At 29.5% G+C, this 26,225-nt stretch overlaps 2 protein-coding genes across 6 annotated transcripts in view; both read left to right on the forward strand.

Annotated features, from left to right (window-relative positions):
- Window positions 1-742: 742 nt before the first annotated feature.
- LOC112694496 (leucine-rich repeat-containing protein 4-like) overlaps window positions 743-26,225 on the forward strand; it is a 264,913-nt gene continuing 239,430 nt past the window's right edge. For all 5 annotated transcript variants that reach the window (XM_025569975.1, XM_025569974.1, XM_025569979.1 and 2 more), the window contains exon 1: window positions 743-944. The gene's annotated coding sequence lies outside the window, so the exon portion shown is untranslated. The remainder of the gene's footprint in view (window positions 945-26,225) is intronic.
- The window catches only part of LOC112694465, a 29,063-nt gene continuing 22,748 nt past the window's right edge, over window positions 19,911-26,225 (forward strand). Inside the window, exons 1-2 of the mRNA XM_025569928.1 lie at window positions 19,911-20,010; window positions 20,127-20,266. Coding sequence (XP_025425713.1) covers window positions 19,911-20,010; window positions 20,127-20,266 — 240 coding nt within the window. The remainder of the gene's footprint in view (window positions 20,011-20,126; window positions 20,267-26,225) is intronic.

Raw genomic sequence — 26,225 nt, forward strand, 5'->3', positions numbered from 1 at the left:
ATATTTCAAGTAAAATAAATGTATGTGCCATAAATATATATATACTCTATTAAACTACAAATACACATGAAATATGCAAAATAAGGTAAAAATATTGAAATATGCAAAATGTACAAATTATAATTTTTTTAAAAATGATCTAAATCGGGGAAGATTCTCATCAAAGAAACTTAATCCAATATCGTTAATTAATATCGTTAATCCATATGCGTTTGCATGTGAATCCGTTGTTCCCTAATCATAAATATTGTCGAGTGCGTGTTACAACGTAAAAGTTATTGCGATATAAAAAACAAGGACAAGGAATTACAACGATAGAAAAGATTAACCGAGTTGATCGAGGGGATCGGAGAGAGTTCAACGGAAGTAGTCGGCGGAACTAACCTGCGAATAGGCGAATCACCCGCGCAGAGTGGTGCTGTACATCCCGAGAGATGCTCTTTTCGGAGAATCCATCATCCGAATCGAGTACGCGCGTGAACATACGAACGTGGACGGGACACGACGTGCACCGACGACAATCGCGTTGCACAATTACCGCGGGCCGTCGGGTCCGTCGGAACATTGACCGGTTAGATTTTCGCGCGATTTTTTTTTTTTTTTATTTCAATAATTCTTTCACATTTTCCCGCGCTGTCCGCGTGGCGCGTCCAACTCGCGGATAATACGGCGGCGCGCCCTTCCGCCCGACACCACCCCCGACGCACACGGGCGCGCGCCCGTCCGTCAGATACGGCCGCGGCCGCATTCCGCGTGACGACTCGTTGCACGGTACACGTGTGCGCGTACATACCCGTTCGTGACGTGTTCGCCGCGCGCCCAACCGCACGCCACGTGTCCCGGCCCACACGCACGTCGACCGAGGACTTCGCGAGTGACCGGCAGCCCAACCGGGACGGTTTTCGCAGCGTCGCCGAAAGAGGAGGAGACAAGCCGCAGCAAGCGTGAGTACCTATTGTCGCGTTACGCGCGCCACCTCAGGTTGTCGATCCGGATGACTGATCCCGTACAAGCGCAACTTCAGTGACTAACCGATGAGAGGGGGGCATTTTAAGTATTAACTGAAAATAGTTGTTTCCCCGAATCAGCACTGAGATACAAAGTCCAACTTCGTTCCTATATTATGATACATACCTCATATTACTGTCAGAATATGGTTTTTTAGGCAAAATTATATTGTTAGGTAGATATCTAATTAAATAATTGGGATCTTACGGTTCACGAAGACATAAATGTATTAAACAATTTAAATGTTTGAAAATCCTGAGAAGTGGCCATGACCCCAGTGCCTCCTCTCTCCCTAGGAGCCACACCTGACCGATCCGATGGGTTTCGACGTTCCTCGTCGAATTCGAATCCGATTACCGATCGGACGCCTTATCAATCGAATTATCAGTCAACCGGATCGGATGGTGTGCGTTAGATGAATTTTTTATCGTAATTATTTTCATATACCATCGTCGTCCCAACTTCGGTTTTCTCCGGTTGCATCTCGCGTTTCTTTTTCGATCGGTGTTTCTTGACTTCCAATCAGACCCGCAGAATCGGATGAAATCGAGGTTGTCAAGGAACACGCGTGGAACGTGTATTCAGGGCCGTTCTGAGAGGGGAGCAACGGGACCATTTTGTCCCAAGCCCCATTGTTGGGATATTTTCTAGGGGCCCTCACAAAGTCTTGATATATAGTAATTAATAATAAAGCCTCGAATACACTGAGCAATTTTACACGCTGCGTGTCAACGATTATAGTCGCGCTCGTGCGAGCATGTAGTGACTTCTCTGATTACATTGAGCGGTTAAATTATAAATAATATGAGTAATAATACTATGGTCGAAGAGCCTCCAAATTAATTTTCCCCTGGCCCCGAAAAATTTTGGGACGGCCCTGCGTGTATTGTCCACGGGAGAGGGACCACAATCGTCGAGAATTGGAATTTTGACGTTTTTTTTTTCGACGAGTCGTTTTTCAGTTCGCTTCGTAGCGTATCGTAAGCGTAAAATTATGATTATAAAACGGTCACAATCATTTCGTACGAATGCGCTGAAGTACGTTCCGTATGTGAAACGTGTAATTTATGAATTAGTTTTTTATTTTCAAAACGTTTACAAAACAATTGGCGAGGATGGTTTTGTGCACGTTCTCCTTAGTCCCTTTATATTTATATTGATATGCCAACGATCTCACAACAACCAATACGGTCTTTAATAAATATTCTGATTAAACGTTAACTTTTCAAAAGGGTGACGTTGAAATACTGCGGGACGGATGAAAATTTTATCAAGTACAGAAAAACACACAACATCCGGTGGTTATTCGGAAATTATTGCACCGGAATTGAGCGGAGACGAGTTTGCGTTTCATTCGCTTTCCGTACACTTCCGGTTATCCGTAAATGCGCCGTAACTGTCTGGTACTAAGTGTAGACGTAGTGACGATCTATAACCGTTTTTAACACAATATTTTTAAGAAATATAAATGCGAATTTAAAAGAAGGAAGAAAAAAGTTTAATTCATTACTTTTTGTTTTTTTTTTTTTGTAAATTATTGCCACACACACACATCATTCACACATATTATATCATATGTTTTTATTAAATGCATATGTGAACTACATACTTGTTGGTCTACAATATTACAAGCCTTCGTGTGTTATCAAGTCGAATTTGCTTATTATTTCGGTTTCGCTGTCATTTAAAAACTGCAACACAACATTATTATTTGAAATATGTTATCCTTCGATATCGAGACCATAGAAGTGTTTATATATATATATATATACATATTTTTTATGCGCTGCCTCAAATCACACGTTTTCTAAACTATTATATTGCGAAAAAAATATATATCGCATATTTTTTTTAATATATGCACGTGTTTATAAGATTTAAATTTAATCATGTTTCCGCGTGAAATGTAAAAAAAAAATATGTTATAAATATTGTACACCTGTCAGACAGGATAAAACACATAATTTGTATTATTTTCATCTTGTTTTTACAACCGTGCGTCCCGAAAACCGTGTACGGTGCGTAATCCTTAAACGAAAACGATTATATTAAACATTTAAATAATTTTGTTTTTTTTTCTTTTCTTCTTTTTCTATCGAGTTTCATCCTTTTTTTGTTACGATGATTTTCATGATATTTGTATAAACGAATAAATGTTCCTTTACTATTTTATACATTTCCGATAGCTTTACTCGTCCTCGCAAATAATAAATAACCGAAAACAACAATAAAGCCCACCACTTTAACAGATTTAATTAATTAATTTTTAAAATAATACAACTCAAACAATATAACATACATACATGTATTTATAACGATACGCGGTTTGTTATAGTTGTATAAAATATCTATATCTCGTATTTATCATACGTGTACTAAGTACATTGTACTATATTCACTTATTGGACTAGTATGATATAATCATTGATATCATGGTTATTATTAAAAATATAATTTCGTTGAAATGTGTACTATACATTGATTTGTACAAATTTATCTGTGGTGTTAGGACCACGTCCTTTCGTGTACTCGTGCTCATGAATCATAACATGAAAATCAATATTGCTTTTTTGAAAACTTTTTATTTTAAAGTTATTTATTCACTTTTTATAGTATTTTATAGTTTTTAGAGAATTTTTAGAATGTTTAGAATCCAAATTAGAATTAGAAATTTGATTTTAAAATAGTTATTCGTGAACTTTGAATAAGATAAATAACAAATTATAAGTAAGTACTTGTATTAAATTATCGGGTAATAGTACCTAATGTTAAAATCTAAACAATTTTTTAATTTTTTTTTTTTTTTTGTTAATACTATAAAATAACCAAGAAACCAAAATAATTTTAAAAAATATTGAAAATGCATTATTTAGAATTTTGAGAAAGTGAGACATTACCAAACCAATCTTAGTTATTATTGTTATTAATAATTTTTAAATAATATAAATTATCATTCAGTTAAAATAACTAAAATACTATGTTATTCTATTTTATAATTAAGTAATTATACAATGATTATAAATGATAATATATTTTCAATTCACTTAAAAGTGCATATTTAAAAATAAATGCACATTTTTTAGCATATTACAGAATTTTTAAGAGCATATTTTGAGAATTTTTTTTTATATATAAATCCGTTCCCTAGTTATTATTATTATTATTATTATTTATAACTTTTTTTTAAGCTTATATATAGATATGAAGATATTTCAACATTACACTATATTTTATATAATTGTATGAGTATTGTTCAACCGATTTAATATTATGTAAATTTTTCATACAGATAAAGAGTAGTTTTTAAATTAAATTAAACGACACCAAATCATTTTGAACTGGTGGTTTTTATTTTTCAAACGGTCATCTAATAGCTTTGTTGAATGGTCCATCAGATAAAATATGACCATTGTTAAGTATAAAGGAGAATATATATTTTTTGTTTTAAAATCTCCTCTTGTGCGGTCTAAAATGAAAATGTGGCCAGGCGATCGTTCTTTTTGTTTGATTCGAAATATTTCAAACAATATATAATACGAGTATAATATTTTATAGTTATTCGTCTTTGGATGGTTTAAAATATCACGAGTTAAATTCCAAACAACAAGCGTTCAAATAATGAATGATAAATTTAGATCCCAACGCGTTTTAAATTCCCGACCGTTTTTTACCGCATTAATTAAACGTTTACATTTTCTAAGATGTAAAATAAAAATAGCTATTCCGGCGAGATTCAACAATAAACGAGATTTTTCTCTCCCAGTTTTCACTAACCAGATGCTATTTAATACGCATGTTTAATTTGAAATCGCTTACATTTTACATAATACATCATATATTTCAAAAGTCATTATTTTTGAACGCACAATTTGTCGACATAATATTAACATTAATCGGGACGGATGGAAATAACTGATGATTAAAAGTAACGAATATTGAAATTGTATAATATAATTCTCTAAATAGATAATTATTTACCTTTCAACATCGTTTACACGTTACGTACGCAGAAACAGTATTGGCATTCCATTTCACCCGTAATAATCATACACGGGTTTTAAATCAACGGGATATTACATACCAATTTTAGTACATGCATTCACAGGGAGGTTGCGTAAAACTTCCGAACACGACGCATGCATTGTGGCACACCGATCGTTCTTCGAAAACAATTGTCCTCGTTTAGCTATTATTACTAACCGTGCCGAGAAACCTGATCTACTGGCACCTGTAGTTTCGTAGTTCATGGTTACCGGCTCGGTCACAGATATTCTCATGGGATGGTCTGAAACGCGGTTTGTGGTGTTTTCCGGATGAACTCCCGACACTGCCACTGCTCCCGCGGTCGGATAATTTAGGATGCATCAAAAACCTATGCGAACTTTGCAGCAGAATATTGCACTGGATTAGTTTCCGGCAAAACGGAGAGAATGTGAAACGAATCTCTCGCTGAAGTAGAAAAAATGTAACATTTTTTGTTTTTCGATGAAAAAACAATCTGCATAATAACATACCGGTTATTGGTCTTGAAGAATAATGATGTCTTAAAATTGTTTAATGTCAATCGAGACGATGATGCCCGTTTGTAACAAACGTTGCCGAAACGGAAACGTTCTTCGTCCGACGTATCACAAGCATCGTCGGCAAAATCGCAGTTTATGTGGTAGGTTATGTTTTCCATCATTTATCTACCGAATGCTGCAGTATCCGGTAAGATCTGGATTTCGGGGGCGTTGAAAAGGGCCGTGCATAATGTCACCGGTCGATTCCATGAACGAATACGTACAAATAAAGGATGACTAGTCATTTCAGGAACTTTAATTCTAAGAAACGACATCGTTAACCTTTTCTTAAACGGCATGAAATAATGATTCTGTTTTCAATTATGTACTGATGTTAACACATTTTGTTTACTCCCGTAAGAATCGTATCAACATTTCCCGTTTTCTCGTAACGCCCTGTTCGTATTGGTGCTGCAACGTGCAGCGTGTGAGGGCGTGTTTAGACGCGACACGTGTTCTATACAGTATAAATTTAAATAAATACAAATATAAATCGTAATCGGCATTAGCGCATATCGGATGGATTCACACATTGTGTGGCGCGTGTAGCAAACCGTTTTTCCGCACCGAATCACGAATATCACGAACGTTCAATCGCTACAACGTGTTACCTTTTTTACGTATTTCTTTATTTATTTGAAACTTTATTTATTATGAACTCCTGCGCATCGAACCCTGGGCCCGAACGTGGAAAACCCACATGTGGAAGCCCTTGCACAAGTAAAAAATCATTTGTAACTATAACACAAATTCAGGCCGAAACATGATGACGATGATGAATTAAACAAATAATAAAAACACTATATGTAAAACAAAAATCAAGCACGTGGTAATATACAAAGAAAAACAACTAAATAATAACTTAATAAAGAAATACATATCATATAATTTATATTAATAAAGATTATCGATATTTTTTCATCTGTGCCAATAATATCTGATAATCAACGTATAAAACGTGTAAAAAAATTTAAAAATAAAAAAAAACCATTAATATTGAAATCTGGTTTTCTCGTATATTTTGATATTTTTTGAAGCAGTCGATTTTAAAATTCGTTTTTAAAATGAATTATTTATTTCAGTGTTGTGGACTATTGGAAATAAGTTGCCAGCTCAAAAAAACAATTTTTTTTTAAAAAATGTAATGGTTTTTAGAAAAATGTTACGAATCGAATATACGTACTATAATATTTACTATTCGACGATTATTACCAAAATTTAATAAAAAATTACTATACACAAATGTTGTATAATTATTTCGTCAGAAATTATAAGGAAACGGTTTAGTCAATAGTAAATTTTATAATTAGTTTAAATTTCAAAAGTTCAAACAATTTTAAACTTAACTTTACATTAAAATTTGATTCAATATCAGAGAATATCAGAATAAAACGTTTAATTTTTACGATTTAGGAAAAATTATTGTCAATTATCAAATATGAGGTTACAAAAACTGTGATATAATTATATACGAGAGGACTAGCTTGCAATAATATTATTTAAAACAAAAGTTCTAAGCGGGGAGACAAACATGAAGCGAAAATCCGTCTATCTACTCGTAGTATCTGCGTGGTGTGAAACAACGTCCTGGTCGTGCGTTGTAGTTATCGTTCTATACCTTAGTTGTTGTTTTCGACCATTGCGTTCCGTGAGTTATCATTTAATTTCTTTTGCTAACTTTTTCCCAAACCACACATTAACAGGTAGATCTGTCACCGGACATGATTATGTCGTACACGTTATGAACGAGAAGCGTCTTGATGTCCCTCGCATTTTTTTTGTAACCACGAGATACGTTCGTTGATTTTACATATTTTTCGGTTTTTCGATGTCTTGATTACCTAATATTTTTATTTTCTATTTTACATCATTTTTCTTGCATTGGTTTCACTATCAACAGTTTTTACGTTTTCGCAAATATATAATTCACACATTCGGGTACATTTATAAAAAAAAAAAATAAATAAAAAACACTTCTCAAAGAATAAAGTAAAACCCATTATTGTGTTTTAAAGTTTCAAATTTTAACGAATAATTTGTATATTATATGTTTTAAAAAAATCAATTTCAGCAATAAATTCATACTGATAATAATAATATAATGATAACTTTTGCTGGTTTTATTCATTATTTAACCAAATATGTAGATGCAATAGTAGAATTAAATGTCGAATTTGTGAAGAAAAGCAATATTTGTGGGTCAAAAAATATTTTTAAAAAATACAAAAACCCGACTGGTTGCATTTGATCAGCCGATGGATTTATCGAAACATTTTAACGTAAACTGTTTATGGTTTACGCAGCTTAATATTTCATGCGATACGAGTGTTGTCATGACCATTGGTCATTAAATTATATAGGAAAATGCCAAAAAAACCCTAAGTCAAGTAATAAAGTTCGAACCGTGGTCATGTGATAAACCTTCTTAAGTGGTTTTTTATACTTTATCAAATTTCGAGGACAACTAATACACAATAGATTTTAAAACGAGAACATTTTTTTTTTTATAACAGCCATTACGATATTTCTCTTTGACGATTTGTTTTGTTTTGCTTCAGCACATGCGCACACGAAACATAGCCCGTAAGAACAGTGATTATTTTGGTCAGAGGGAAATACCTTACCAGAAACCATGTATTCCATCTACAGTCGTTGATCGAATAAAAGGGAAAAAGTCCATTTTAAAGATTTTTTACCATTGCTTTTGTTTGTAGATTAAATTTTCATATTACTACTCAATCCTAATGGATCGAAAAAAAAAATAAAACACTAAAATTGTAGATTTAAATTAAATTAATATTAAAATTATGTTTATTTTTAAAACCTATGAGAAACAATGTATTAATTATAAGAACAACTTAATATATAATACTACTTTAAGGAAATCTGCTCATCAAGACATATTCGTATTATAGTAGTGTAACATATGATAGAGGACAAATCAAATTAAACACTGCCAAAAGTAATAAGTTATATGTAAAACGGAAATAAATCCAATTAAATATATTACTCAAAATGAATAAGCCACTTATTAAAGTTACAAATTCGAAATTAATCAAATTATTTTAAGTTTCATGGAAACTCATATTTAAAGAACCTATAAATATCAAAATTATTTATAAATATTTTTAATTTTTTAATATTTATTTATAATTGATATGATGTATTAACATATTGTTCGAATTAACTTGTTGCAGTCAACGCACTACTTTGGCTTAATAACTGAACGTTATAATCACTCGCAAAACTTTTTTACAGATGAATTACCATTTTTTCATTTAAATATTTATTCTTAATAACGTTTAAGTCGTAATAATAATAATAATAAAAAAAAAACACTCACTAAAGCATTAATAATAATAATCAAAATAAAGATTTACATTTTTATGACTTTCAGAAGTAAAGGATGCGAAATTGACCATAAGGTAAATAGGTTATATCTTTACAATAAGAAAATAAAGAAATAAAAGGAGTATTACATAAAATATTATACGAACGGATAACTGAATGCAATTTGTAATGAAATTTTACATATTTCATGTGTACGACGTACTTACGATTTATACAATACAATATTCTGTCTACGAGCATAATCTCACTTCATATAAACTGTAAAAATACAAACCAATACAATAGGTACTCAAAAACTATATTTCTCGAATATTCCTTTTTTCAGAAGCGATTTTGAGTGATGCGAAAAAGGGAAAGGTGAAAGGTAAATACCACCAATTTACAACTTGTTTTTTTTTTTTTTAACTGCAAAACTGAGGCTTAGCTAATCTAAAATGCATTTCAAAACAGATACTGATAGGTGACGAAGAATCTAAAGATTTGAAAAATGTTTAGTTTTTTATTCGCATCATATTAGTTTAACTTAATATTTTTTGCATCATAAAATGTATTGCTTATGTCCAGATATGGTTTTGCGAGTGGTCGAGCAAACCTTTTCTTAAATTCTCCACTGTAAAGTAAACTATCGTGTATAAGATACTACGTTTATTGAAGTAAAGCACTAGTATTTCAAAGGCACGATGACGTCGTGGAAAATAACAACGCATGCGTAAATATAAATTGCAAATATAAATTAAGTTGAATATTTGTGTACGCATGCGTTGTTCAGTACACTCATAGAATCGGTAAACATTAGGAACATACCATTAAAATGATATTAATTTTAATATTGTGCACGTCGCATATTAACTGAACAGAACAGAATCGCATGGACCAAAGAAATAAACCGTTTTGGCGAAATTTCCAACTTATCTGGTATAGTACAACAATTTACGGTTGTACCAAATCACGCGAGTGATAAAATGGAAGCAAAAATTATCGAAATATATAACTTCTTGTTTTCGTGATATTAAGAGAAATCATTTAATTTTTTTTTTTTAAGTACTCAGGAAAACTCGTGTAGGAATGTAGCCAAAACGTTATGACCTGTTGATGATTTCTATCTCTCACCTTCATTTTCCTGGTGATAAATTTTCACTAAAATACTTCGTTCATGCGTACCGATGGTATCTCGATAAATCATCAAATGAATAGGAGTGCAGTTAAATACAACAATTAGAACCACTTGATAATACAAAGCAATGACAAGTATGTGAGAGATTGGGTTTCACAATTTTAATACATGAAAGCGAACTCGTATTTACGTATCGGGTGTAGTGTAATAGAAAAATTATATCATTCACGTATACAATTATACGACGTTTATACTTTTATAAAATAAATAATTTTATTCTTTTTTTTTTATTTTTATATCATAATTATGTTTTATACCTTTTCGTCCGATGTGGACTTATATGATTTCTACTATATTTGCAGCACCGAAATCCAATACCGCAGGAAAGTATGCAGTAGATCGAGTTAAATCGGGCTCCGCTGTTTATCTCAACAACGCATTCCCAACGGATCGGGCGGTGACTCTTATCACCAAATACGTCTTTGTACATATATATGTTATGTTTGCTCCTTTTTTCTTTCTTTTCTTTTCACTTTCAATAAATTCATTTTCAACACATATCGTGACTGTACACTTGCAAAGAGATGCGTATTGCTTTTTTATTATTTTTTTTTTATTTCCGATGAACAAAAATAATTATTTTCAAATCTATTCAGTTCCTGTGTTGATTCGCGTCTCGATTTGTTGGTCCCTCTCTTACTGCCGCCACGGTTCATTCCCGTTGGTTTGTGTAGCCCGACAGGTATTGTCACTTTCTTATGCCGACGAGTGATATGGAAAAATGTTTTCACATTATTTAGTTTATCAGCTGTTCGGGGCTACAGTTGTCCAATACAAAATTTACCGTGGTTGAACTTGAAAATCTATGTTTGATCCTGTCGGAGTATTTTTCCGCATTATTTTGTTTAAAACTTTTTCCTCCGAACGATTCGAAAGCTTGGCTCCGTCATCAGGCAATAGAGTTTTTGACTACAACGTTTTTGTTCGCACAATTTATTATGGCATTTGTGTTTTGTTGAGATAAAATAAAAGTCTACACTCATGGGGGTAGCTTTTAAAAAAAATTACTCGATTATATGATAAGTTATTTCCATAAGATGTTAGACTTAAATTATACGATATATTTTATTTTAATGATGATCGTTTTCCGATTAATAATGGTATTTTAGTATTATGATATAGTCAATAAATATTGGTTTGTAGTTTTTACGTTTGGAAATATATCATTCTAATAATTGAGGTGTTGACATGGAAAAGGTACTAAGTCGAAAAAAAATTAATTTTTCGTTTTTTCGTTGAAATTGGATTACATACATATGTCAATGACATGGTAAAGGAACTAATTCAAATTTCTTTATTTATTAGAAATTACGTTAAATACAAAATGACGCTAGCCGTGAGTCATTGTAGTTTGGCTTGGAAATGGTACAAAATCATCTCTCGTTAAACACGATGTATAATATTGTTTTCTTTTATATGAACATTGTTATCAACTATCGTCTAATACGATTTATCACAATTCAATTAGATATGAAATTAGAAAAGAAGGTTCAAAAAATACTAAAAACAGTTTTTTTCCTTCTCCTGTAAAATTTGGTTTTAATGACTTAGTACCTTTTCCATGTCAACGTCTCAATTGACGTCTTTACGTTTATTAACAAACTGCAATCCAGTTATTTTATTAATAACGTTTGTGTTTTTATTATATATTTAATAATTCGAAATATAATTTGATTTATCGATTACAGTATTTAAAAATTTTTAACGAACAAAATGAATGATTTTAATACTAACAATAATAATATTTTTTACCCCCATAAAGTAAAATAACAGCATGAAATTATGAAAATATTTATAGTAATAAGGTAATAATAAATACTGCTTATACGGTTTATGCAATTGGAAAACTACATCGAATTTTATTACAATTGATCCGATTTCAGCTGATTTCAGATGATGAGAAAAGTAAACATTTTAAATTGTATTGCTCTTCGCGAGTATTAAAAGCCCAAAATGACTGATATTTTAATGGTTGTATGTAATAAAGAATGGAAAGTTATTTCTAGAATAATTAAATGATGGTCCATCAATGTGCTTATGATCGCTGATAAGGTATACACTGCAGGTAAGCTTTTTGCTTTTTAAGTAATTGTTTTTGAATTAAAATGTTTTCTAATGTTATGAATATTCGAAAATCGTAATACCACTGCTTATTTTGATGAACATTTGGTATAATATGTGTCATATAAAAAATGGTATATTATTATTTCCATTATACGTGAGATATATAATGGTGTTTTAATATTTTATACCGAAGCAACATTTTTTTTTTTATACCACTGTTATTTCAGAAACACATTGATTGAATTCAATATATGGTATTGAATTCGTATTAAAATTATACTTGTGTGTGTGGGTGCGTGTATATATTTCTGTACCCTACGATAATTTGCGTTTTTAATAAATATCCAATCATAAAACACTAGTATTATTGGTCCCGTAAGAACTAATACCCTAAAATATTCGTATTTATTATTATAACAATTAAGTACTCAATAAATTTATAGGCTTGTGCACTGTATACGCACATGTCTCGTAATAATTAATATATTGTTAATTCATGATATTCCTGTAGTACGATATATTTTATGCCTCGTTTATCTTCACAATACAGTTATTTGATATTTTAGATTCCGGATAAAATAAGAAAAAACGGTTACAGTGAAAGATTTGAACGTTTTCTTCAATAATTTATGCTAATATTTTATGAACACCCGATATTTTAACTAAATTTTAGTGTTTGCCCTGCACAGAGTATCGAAATAAAAATAAATATTATAAATCCCCCAATTTAGTATTTATTTATTAAATGCAATTATATTTCTAGTGACTTGCGAACTGCTTACAAATATCGAAATACATTCGTTGTTTATACTGTTGTTATTATTTAAATTAAATTTGAAAACATCAAAAATCGTTTATCGAATATTTCAATACATACATATTATAATACATTTATGCATAACGTAAGAACGACGATGAATTATATTCAACGAAACATTTATTCTTTTTGCGTTGCTTCGAATTCAATTATTATTTTTGACTACACTCATGTAATATCCAATTAAAGCTAAAATCCATTTAAAGTCACGTCTCTTGAATACTTATTTAGAACTCTTTCGTAACGTTTTCAAAGCCAGAAATCGATTTAAATCGAACGGAATGATTTATCAATGCTTTCAAACGGATAATAATATAATGACGCAGCTGTCTGGCGCCGAATTAAGTAGAACTGGACGAGTGTCCACATCGTTCAATCTATATCATACCCATATGCCATAACGATGAAATACCATAATGTATTGTAGATTAATTGAAAACTTCATTCCAAATACATTTGAGAACGTAACTACTCTCGAATTAATCATTCTGTACTAACCCACATCAAACCAATAACGCTGAATATAATTTAAACGGAACATTTAGATGACGCTTGAACTCGAACTGTCTTAAAAATGTTCAGTTCAGTTGTTCGTTCGTTAATTGATTAAAATGATATTGCGACGCAGAATACGATGGTTTTTTTACCTTTGAATATTTCTTAAATCAATACTACATTACTAAGCAAATGTTGATTAAATTTTAACAATCAATACTAACAAGCAGTTATTAATACGACGGCACAAGTGTACGACGTATGTTGTCCACCATAAAACGCTTCTGAGTAATTTACGTAACTACAAATTTAATGAGAACAGAAGTGTTTATCTTTAATTCTAGGAACACGCGTTTTCGGGATCAAAAGTTTTGAGTACAGCAATTTATTATATTTTGTTTTGGCACTGGAAACGCAACGAATAGTAGTGTTCCAGTAACATAACTTTTGTACACACCTAGGATGGACGACACACAAATAATGCAAGTCCAAGTCATATATATATATATATATATATATATATATATATTTATGCAACTAATTAGGATTTGAATACGACAAATAATAAAGTTTTTTGTTTTCAAATTTGAACCATAGCTCATAGCTCTAAAACACGAGTATAGCGTTATGTTGAAAACGTTAACATCATTGTACGACCATTTTGAGTTATCAGTAAAAAATCCATCACACATTTCATCTAAAATCCATCAACGAACCCCAGCTGGGCTTATTAAAATGTTTAAAACCATCAACATTGGTTTGAATACGTACTATAATTTCTACGGATATATATAGTTCTAGTCTTAACCAATAACGTTTCATTAGCATTAAATTGTAACCATCTCAATCAAACCACCTTCATTTATATACGACATCTCATAACCCACATTATTAAACACACGCCGTTTGGGCGCATTAAACGTTTTAGATCATATATATTTGATTAAGCAATCTAACATTAATCGTCTTGATAGTATTAATATTGATTTATATTAAACTCGTAAATAAATAGGTGTTTATACGTAATATGTAGTTATTATAAAATAACTGTCACGATTATGAATTGAATGTATTTCCCCCTTTGATTTTCAATTTAAAAAAAAAAAAAAAAAGAAGATGAAAATCCTGGTCACAGGTAGGGTAAGACTCCACAATCGAGTAAGATATAGAGTATGGTAAACGATATTGCTAAACTGCTATTTTAAACTTAAAACCAATGTATAATTGGTAAAAAAAAAATTCTGTGTTAAACAAGTCAGTTGGATAATTTTAAATTTCTAAAAACGGTTGATTTAGTAGAAAATCCATATTTCTTAATAAATTATTTTACGTCCTCCCGTGTTCTCTGACCGGTCATGAACAGTGTTGGGGCTTATCTAGATAGATTTTTTGTCATCTTTTATCTTATCTAGATAAATAACGCTAAGTTATCTAAGATATAATTTTCATTTATCTCTTGATAATTTTATCTAGATAATTGTCTGTATTCTTGCCAAGATTAGAGTTATTTTTATTCTTGTACGGAGATGAATCCAACAAATCAGAGATCATCGAAATCGGTCCAGCCGTTCTTGAATTATAAATTCTATAAATAACCTGACTTTCTTTTACATATTTAGATTTTGTATTCATAATCATAATTCGTGTGTTATTAAGAAGTAATTATTATTTCTTGGAATGACATTTTATTTGTATTTTCATATCGAGAAAATATTTTTGGTATTTTTAAACTTAATTTCTTATTTTTCAGTGGAAGTTCCAAATATAGTAGGTATTTGATTTTAATACACATGTCACTCATACGCTGAATAGTCGTTACTTCACAATTGGAAGCCGTAAAGTCGTAACTACTTATAAAATAATGAAAATTATCATATTAATATTATATGGAAAACAATATTGTTAACTTAAAATATTTTTTTATGTATTCTGTATTCATCCTGATTACAAAGCAATTTTCATTTTTTTTTTTTTTTTTGTTAACATTTTAGTGATTAACTGTCATTAAATATTGTACAATATTTATAAATACTGCTTAATGGTAAACTACATTACTACAACAAACATTAAACACTTAGGCACCTATTGATAATAATGATTATAATCAGGGACGTATTTAAAGGGTGGGCCTATGGGGCCCGTGCCCCCCCCATTCACCGTATTTTATACTTGATGTATTATTGTGGGCCCTCTTATTTTTCACGCACGGGTACACGGTGAAATACTGGAATATCAATATATCATGATACCATCGATTAAACGGATTAGCATTGTATACACCCTGAAATAATTATAAAACTTGAAGAAGTAGTTGATGCATATGTTAATAAACACCCCAGACGTCTTCAGTTATTGTAATTACAAAAATTATATTTAAAAATATGTTTTATTATAAATTTATGTAATAAAAGTTTATGTTTCTATCAAATACTTGTATTTTGATTATTTGGTTATGAATAACGACAGTTTTTTGAGATGGAAAAGTTATAACTATGTATACTTTGAACTTTTTATTTTTGCACCCCCCCCCACCCCCACCTTCATAAGGCATTCCTAAATACACCCCTGATTATGATTAAGCCTTCATCGATATTATTAAAATATGAAATATTGACCAAAAAATAACATGTTTTGAAAATATATTTTTTTTTATCTAGATAAAATTGAAATTATCTTTTATCTTTATCTAGATATTTTAATTTTTTTTTATCTATTATCTTTATCTAGATCAATTGAGACATATTATCTTTTATCTTTATTTAGATAAATTTTGTATTATCTATTCCCAACACTGGTCATGAATCGATTAAAGTTTGGGAAAAATCGAAAATTTAAATTGCCTATATACAGCACTAATTTCATTCAAATATTTCGAAATTATTACTTAGTTTAAAAAAAAGCTAATGTTAATACTAAGTTTTAAATATTTTGAATAACTATATAAGATTAATATATTTTATAATATAAAAAACCAAATAACTATTAATGAATAATTTTTATTTATTTAAATATCTTATTTAGTCGAAATTTAATTTTCTAACTCTCATTAAACTTTATTGTGACCTTCCAATTTTTTTTTTTTTTTTAATTTGCTTTTGTTCGCACATTACAACACTAAATATTGAGTTGCTAATACATTTTTTTTTAATCGAAGCACAATATTATTTTATTCATTAGATTTTAATTACATTTTCAAGACTTTTTCTTCGTCTGAAAATATTTTATCAACATTTTATGAAAAAAAAGATAAGAAACGTAAAATTTTTGATTATTTGTAAATTGTTAAAAAAATCAAAATAATTTGAAAATTTTTAAAGTTCCGAACAAATCTTTTTAAAATTATACTATTTAAAGCATACATCATATAAGCATATATTATATATAATCATACACCATATGACCATTTATTGAAAATTTCAAGTTTCTATGACTATTATTTTTTAAATTATAATGAAAATAAAATTTCGATTATGTCTTAAAGTATTAGACAATAAATCGTAGTATTTTATTTTTCTTTATAAATTTTCGTAGTTATTTAGAACATGATTGGAAAATTCGTGAAATAATCTCTTTCAGAATACTAAATAAACAATAAGTAATAGTAGTTAGTAAACGTATATGAGGTTTATGAACTTTAATTAATTTTAATGATCGTAGTAATTTTTATAGCCGAAAAAGTGCTCATAAAACACAATAAATATAACTAAAAAAAATTTGCATAACTAAATCCTAAGCGGTGCAGCGAGATCGAATCTCGATCTTGGTTGAAGTTTTTGGAAAATTATTTTTAATAAAATGGTGAATTCTCAAAATTCACATTTATCTATTTTAACTAAAAATTGATTCCTTAGTAAGAAGATATTATTTCTTAAAATTTACTAACGATTTCTAATTTTTTTTATAAGATAAGCAAATATATTTTTAACAAAATATACACAAGATTTTTTTTTTTTAAAAATGTGTAATTTTTGTTTCTATGTGATTTAAAATTGTAATCAATAATGAACCGTATAGTGTACATAAATATTAATTCCATAAGTAATTATATACCTTAATACTTTTTTAATTGAACTCCATCGCAATATTTAATCGTTGAACATTATAAAGACAAGTGTATATCTATAAAATGTATTGTTACAAAATACATTAAAGCGAAGGATAGTACCAAAATGACTCACCCATAACCCCGAACCGTATATTTGTGTATAACTAAATTAATAATGCCATTATTTTATTGTATTTTATCCTTTTTCAATATTTTTAAGTAATCATGAATATTCTGAAAAACCAGAGAATGATTTATTCATTATTGCAATGTATATTTATCAAACGCTCAGTACGTTAGGTCATAATATACGCATAAAACCAAATATCACTTATTTTTTAATTTTTCAATCAATTAATCACATTACATTTATTAGTGTTGTATATTTAAGGATTTGATTAGGTACTGACCTCCTCTAAGCTTACAGCTTATACTCGTACATAAATTAATTGTCAGCGATGAAATATTACATAAAGCACCTATTAGCATCTGCTCAGATTTGGTACGTGATCTGGTGGTTTTATTTGTTACTACTTAATTGAGGTAATCATCGATGACAGTTATTATTATGGTGCACAATCTTATATTATCTTGATTTTAGATTGTAGGTATATTATATTATACTCGTAGAATTATACCATCACAAACTACATTATATTAATATGATTTATGAAATATATTTATATTATATATTTACATAATTTCATAATATTATTATGTGTGTGAGATATTGTAAGATATTAAAACATTCTGATTTGTTTGAATATATTATAATTCATAAATACTAGGTTATTAATTATAAATCGTAATAAATTGATCCAATATTATTAGTCTTATCAATCCTATTCAATAATAGAAAATATTTGCAGTAACTTTTAATTGACCATTATCATTAGAATATTTTGAAAATAATATGACAACCACAGCTGTAGTTCTGCAGCCGTGATGACAACTTAAAATATTATTTTTATTTGATAATAATAATAACTATTATGTACAATCACGATGTTCTTATATGTAAGATAAGCAATATATTTGTTGTAACAGTATTATTCTAATAGAAATTCTGTTTTAGTATTGCAAATATAGAGTACAGTATGTATAGGGCTTAGATAACATTTATTTAAAGCATAAATTTAGGTAATAATGCTTGCAAAATTATATGTATATTGTATAAATTAAAATATTAACCCATTATGATTGAAAAATGAAAATATTTAACAATTTTCAAAAAATTTTCATTATCACGTGGTATAGCGTAAGCCGCCGCTCAACGGTTACCTCGTTTGAAGATAGACCACGCCCACCGTTCAGATGCCAATAGGTTATAGCTAGAGACCGAATTCTCGTGCAATTGCAAGTTTTTTTCTTTTGCTTTAAATAAAAACAAATTATAAATCCTAATCATGAGAAACAGATTAATTTAAACGTAGTTTTATTTTACACGAAATTGCACGTTTTGCACTTTTTATTCTAAATTGCACGATTTTGATTTTCGTTGCATGAAATTACATAAAAATATTCTTTATTTTTAAATTTAAACTAGATAATATATATATATATGTATATAGGTAGCCAGGTATGTATATAAAATTATATTACGTACATACCTGTATGTACGTAAATATTTGTTTATTTCAGTTTTCAACTATACAAGAGGAAAAAATGAACCCAAGCTGCTAATATTCTTAGAATAACATCAATTTATTAGTGTTTCGTGGTAAAAATAAATGATAGCAACTACTAGTTAGATAATGAATGGAATCCCCGGCCATTAGCTCTTTAGTTTCTGTCTGACTTTGTGTTTGAGTGTTTCTTGAATTGGTTAGTGTCATGATAGTTTCATTATGAATAATTTACGTAAAGAAGTATAAACACATTTATAAAATGCCAAAAATTGGGTCAAGTCTGTAGTCAAAATTTAAAAACCTGGATATCAAATTACCCAGAGTTGATATTTGATGGGAAATCTGTCTTCTGCGCTTCTTGTGAAAAGTCAATCGGATGTGAAAGGAAATCTCAAATTGATGCTCATTGTAACATTGGTAAGAAACAATATTTTTGTTTAAGAATTAGGCATCAACTTTTTATTATTATTTTTTCGTTAACTATTCACGAGAATCAATTAAAACTAAAATAAACAAGCTGATACAACATCAAATTATAGATTCTTTTGAAACATTAAGCAGCTAAAACCAATTTTATATCGATTTGTGCCAGGCTTTAGTAAGAGCAAATATACCATTTTTCAAACTGCAGTACCTACCGTTTAGATCCTTTTTACAAAAATATACAAATAAAAGTATACCTGACGAGAGCACACTCAGGAAAAAGTATCTGCAAGTTTGTTTCGACTCGACTATGATTAAAATTGGAAAACATTATATATACGTCATGGTCGATGAGATCATTGATGCTAGAGGACTTTATATGTGTAACCTTTTGGTTGGAATTCTTCACCAAGAAATTGATCTCACACCATTTTTAATTACCTGTAAGGATCAGCCTAAAACAAATTATGTTACTGTCCCTCATTTTATTAATGACAATCTGATGAATTTTTTTTTCAAAATTCGGATTATCAGTATAAAGTGCTTCTCCTTGTAACAGTCACGGCACCTTATATGATAAAAACTGGACAAGCTTTGAAAACATTCTACCCAAACATGATCCATGTAACCTGTGTAGCCTACGAGTTAAATAGAGTATTAGCAAAAGTCTGTGAAAATTTTCTAGAAGTAAACAAGCTGGTAAATAATGGGAAAAAAATATTGCTTAAATCACCGCACCGAGTAGAGATATATAAAAATATTATGGAAAGTGAACTACCACCGGAGCCTGTGATCACAAGGTAGGGAACATGGTTAGAAGCAGCTTTATTTTATGCGGAAAATTTTAATAAATTTAAAATGTTTATTAATACATTGGATGAAGACGTTTTTAAAATTGAAAAGAATCATAACTTCGGCGTGAATAATTTCTGATTAGACTTTCATAAAAATCACATTTGTCAACTTTCCCCATGCATTAACCCAGTAGAAACCCGAAAGTTATTCCTCAATAAACAAATTAAAATATTTATAACTATAGGAGAAAATTTTAAAAAATAAAAAACGAGAAAGGACAAATTATGGCCCACAAATTTAACTCCGTTGTGGAAAAAAACACAGGTTACGCTCTCAAAAAAAATTACAACGACTGCATAAATGGTACGAAAAATATAAATGGTGAACAATAGCCTGCAATTTTCGCTTGCTACAAAATGAGTCCTATCACTTCTGTTGAAGTAGAACGAACATTTTCCAAATTAAAAGACATATTGAGTGATAGAAGGCACAATTTTTCTGCAAAAAATTTTGAAATGTATAATATTGTAAATTTTAATTCAATCAAAAAATAAATTTTTTATGTATGTATAATAGTTAAAATTATTATTAAATAGCTTAACTCAGTTAGTATGGTTTTTTTTATATATGTACATACTTGTATTAAACTTTTAATTATTAATTACTCATTAGTTTTTTGCTAATCCTGTAGTAGTGTAAGAAACTGGATAAATAAAGTATAATTTAAGGATTTAAATCAATGTACTTTGAATGTTTACAAAATTTTGGAAAGTATTAAGCGATTTTAGGCAAAAAATAAATTTTTGCAGGTTAGCAGGCACTTAATTGCGTGTTTTTGCAATTTTTAAGTTATTAAATGCACTTTTTTTTGATTTTTACTGCATGAAAATCCGGTCTCTACTTATAACAAATTATTTAATAATAGTTAAAGAATAAAGATCAAAATATTGTAGGATGTGCAAAAAATATATGTTTAAATAACTTTTTATAAATATAAGAACGATAAAAGTATTTTCTATAATACTATATTTCTTTACTATAGTAAACATATATTTAAAAGAGATTTCCATAAACATTATTAACGAAAAATAAGAACTTTCATGATTGATAAATAATTATTCTATCCGATTTAAAAAAATATCAAAAAAATTAATAAAACTATTTTACTTTTATTTACTGTAATCGTTTAATAACTTTCAATTTTCATATCACATTATTATGTCTCTGAAGTATTGAAGAAATTTATCTTTTAATACGTTTACTATACGTAGATAATAAACTGTTATGCTTTTAAATCACAATCAATTCGAATATATCATATTAAAATGTTTTACTGACAAAATATAGTTTATTTTCTACAAGGACATTTGATTTGATTTTTCAATGATTTTCTCTATATGGTTCACACAGCAATACTTATACGTACAATTATAATGTCAAGCCTTAATGCATTTTTTATTGACTTGGTAATATTACATTTTCATTTTTTCACATACTGTATATAAAATAAAACCTAATGCCGATTATATGTCAATATAGTCAATGCATAAAGATATAAAGACATTTGCTTATTTGTATAGGTATTTTCATTTCGTATGTAGGTACTGCATATATATTTTTTTTATTAAAAAGGTTTTATATTTGAACTTATATAATTTATTATCCGATCAAATAAGAACTCATATTTACCAATACAATTTAATTATTTACTAAATGTACAAAAATGTTCAATCTAGTTTATATTGTTATAATACATAAACTGGAATCATAAAAGATTAAATTACAATTCTGATCAAATATGTATACGAATTGGATTAATTAAAGTATTCTTATTTAATTTAACAATGCAATTTTGCAATTTACAACGATTTTGCAGATTCTGCATACTTCACGTGATAAAATATACAAATTATTATTTTTAAAGTAATTTTACAATAAAAATATAACTACGACGTAAATTTTTTTTTTACATGTAGTTAAATATTTTGATAAATATTCCCGGCGGTCTCAATGAGAAAATTTTTAAAGAGAAATTAAAATATGTTTTAGAAAAAATTCAAGGATATAGAACTATTACAACTTACTCTGAGCTTTTAGCAGAAAATCAAAATGTTAATTTAGATATAAGATCAAATTTTTAAACGATTTTCAATATGCACTGATACCAAGTGTAGACGTTGAACGTACTTTTTTATTATATAAAAATATTTTAAGTAATATACGATACAATTTTCAAGAATACAATTTAGAGGTGTATATAAATATAGATTTTATTTCAAAAAAATTATACATTTTGTAAATAATATAATAGTATATAGTGTCCATAATATTATTTATGTAAGCAATTGATGATTATATATTTGATATGATTCTACTATGTAATTTGAATGCATTTTTCATTACAATTTTGACATCTTTTTAGTGTAATTTTAAGATATTATTAACGCATTTATATCTGGTATTTAATAATGAATTTTGATTTTAAATCATAAGTAAAATTACAATTGATAGTTATAATAGCATTCAGTTTAGTCCGATGTTTCGTATTTCTAAACAACAATTTGTACAAAATCTTAACTCAAAAACCTTGGTAGAAGTTACTTTAATTCTCATCCTATTAATCGTGTTATAAAGTTTCAATTAAAAATTCTTTCCAGTTTCCAGTCCAATCGATTTAGGGAATTATATGTACGTGAATACATTTAATCTAACGACTGTAGCAACATCAAATACGCTGAAAAATTATTATAACTTTGCCATTACGTAGTTGTAAATTAATATATTAGAATTTTACGCAACAATTATTAATATAATTGCGTTATGGTGTCGTTAATACGAACACTTTAATACGGTTTCGTTTTATCACGATGACTTGTATTCGATCGGTTCGTTCCCACGTAAACACTCAATCTTGATTTGCCGACCGAAAAACCCTGTTTGATAAGACTTCGCGAGTCGATCCCGATTCGTTGAAATCGTAAATATTACGTTGGTCTCATAAGAAGGGTTCATGAACCTTGTTCACTTTGCCAAAAAGTTACGATCACTGTGAACAAATTCAGCTTACCAATTACTTTTGGTTTAACATCACCAGTGCAACGTGTATCCGACCAATATAACACAGCATGTTTGTATTTAAATTAAAAGTTTTAACCGTGGAGTCCGAGTGGCATACTGTAATAAAATCATAGAATAAACGGTTGTTGGTAGTGAATATTTGTATGCGCGATGGAACATATAACAGACGTAATAAGAGGGAAAACTAAAAATATTATAAATCCATCGATAACCATGGGGTGGGCGTGCAATTAAGAGGGGAAAAAACGACAGTCATGTAAAATTATTGGGGACCGTTATTATGCAACTGGCATAGTGGAACTTGCAAATCGTGGTTTTCGAAATAAATTAATAATAAACACGTCTGCGAAACACTCGTATCAATTTAAATGCTGGTATGCGATGAATTGAGAACCAGGAACGTAATGAACACGATCGGTATTGCAAATCAAAGCTTTTAAAACCGTTGAAAATCCTAGGAAAAGTTATAGCTCGAAAAATTCTGTACGCGGTATATTATATAACGGCGTTGGAATAGGATTCAGTTAAATGAGAGGAAGTAAACACGATGAGTATTATCAATCAAAACATTTCGAATTGTGAAAAATCCAAAAAAAAAAATTATGAACCAAAAATGAAATCTATGCGTAGGTACGTGTTTTGTGATTTTTGACGCAAAAACATCGTATACGGCGTACACATTTTTCTGCTTTGTTTGAAAATGTTTTCTAGCGTTATCCATTTTTAACACAACGCTCTATGCAGGCACGTCATCAAGGGGGGCCTTAGGGGACCTGCCCCCCTAAAAAAAATCAGTGGCCTCGAACTGGCCCCCTTGATTTTGATTTTTAAATATTATGATGTTTAGTTGTCCCAAACAGGCTAAATTCTGAATATATAATCCATATGGGCGATTGTAAACTCCGCTAGAATATTGGTTAAGATAAAAGATAGTAAAAAGTCTAGTGCAGCGGTTCCCAAACTGTATGGCGCGCCACCCAAAGGAGGCGCAAGCACTTAACAAGGGCGGCGCGGCGTGTGGTCGGAAATTTATAAATATTGTTATTTTTAAATAAATTATATGTCCGATAAAATGTTTGTAGAAACGATTATCTTATCTTATCCACACACGATACACGTTTATATTTTGGTTTTACTTACATTACAATAGATAACGAAGAACGTCCTAAGTGTATTATTTGCTTGAAAATATTAGCTGCTGATAGTATGGTGCCCAATAATTTAAAACGTCATTTGGAGATTAATCATAGTACATTAAATAATAAATCACGTGATTATTTTGTAAGACTTGCAAAATTAAAAAACAATCTTCTAGTTTCGTTAAACAGACAAGCGTTCGATCTAAAGCTCTTTTGGCTTCATATACAGTAGCATTTCGTATTGCACAATGCAAGAAACCTCATACGATTGCCCAAGAACTTATTTCATCATCAGCAATAGATATGGTCAGGAGCGTACCCAGGAATTTTTTATGGGGGGTCCAACATTTTTTATTTTATCTGTTCTCTAATTATAATTATAGTTTAACTCAATACCAACAAATAACTGTTAATATATTATGGTATGGTTTATACATGACTGTATAAATTCTTAACCTTTTCTGTGCCATGGACCCCTTTAAAGCATAAAATATAATCACGGAACCCCTCCCCTTCAAAAAAAATAAAAATACATATATATATAAATATAATTTTTATTACACAGTGACGGGTCAACTAAAGTGATATGTTTTCGAGTTAAATTGAAATATTCCTTAGATCGTATTGTCATGTTATATTACTTTACGATTACGATAACTTTATATGGTATATTAGATTATCATAATCTAAGTTTTATATTTAAAAACATTGTCGTCTTTCAAGATGCTTTCAAATCTTTCAACAATTATTATTATTATCTTAAAAAAGCTATCAAAACAAATTTATTTTTGGCTTATTTAAAAAAAACTCACAGTCACCCCGTGGATCTCCAAGTAACTATTTATGGACCCCCGGTTAAGAACCTATGCATTATAGGTATATTATATAATATATAAACTTTGTATATTGAAGATAATGTGAAATTAAAATACACTATATACTATTATTGTACTATTAACTATTCAATTTTTAAGTATTAAGAAATTTAAATTGGGTGGTCCGGACCACCCCCCTCCCTTTGGGTACGCTCTTGGATACACATAATATCATATACTTTCTACTCTGATAGAAGAATCTGTAGCAAACCAACTTAAAAATATACCTTTGCCCAAGGCCGAATTGGACAAATTCGACCCACCGAGTTTTCTGTATGTTACCGGCCCACTTACTAACTGGTGGCCCTTGTCCAAATTTTTTTAATCCCATATTTTAATAGGTACACTAATCTTCAACTTTAAACTATTAATATTTTCTGTTAGCGGCCTTTCACAACTTAAAAGGACAAAAATTGTCGCGGCCCACCGAGTTTTGCTCGGTAACTCGCCGGGCCAATTCGGCACTGCCTTTGCCTAATAATATTAATAGTCGGAGAATTCAAGATATTTCAGATAATATAAATTATCAGCTTATTGATAAATTAAGAAAGAAAAATGTCGCGATTCAGCTTGATGAAGTAACCGATAATAATAAAGATGAATATTTAATATGTTATGTTTAGTTTAGAGATGGAATAGATATTACAGAAGAATTATTATTCTTTGAGGGAGGCGTGAAAAAAATGTTTAATTATTAGGGAGCCTTGAATGAAAAAAGTTTGAGAACCGCTGGTCTAGTATAAACTCTGCCAGTTTTTTTTCTTACCTGTA

The sequence above is a fragment of the Sipha flava genome, unplaced genomic scaffold, assembly GCF_003268045.1.
Source record: "Sipha flava isolate LNK unplaced genomic scaffold, YSA_version1 130_pilon_pilon, whole genome shotgun sequence".
Lineage (NCBI taxonomy): Eukaryota > Metazoa > Arthropoda > Insecta > Hemiptera > Aphididae > Sipha > Sipha flava.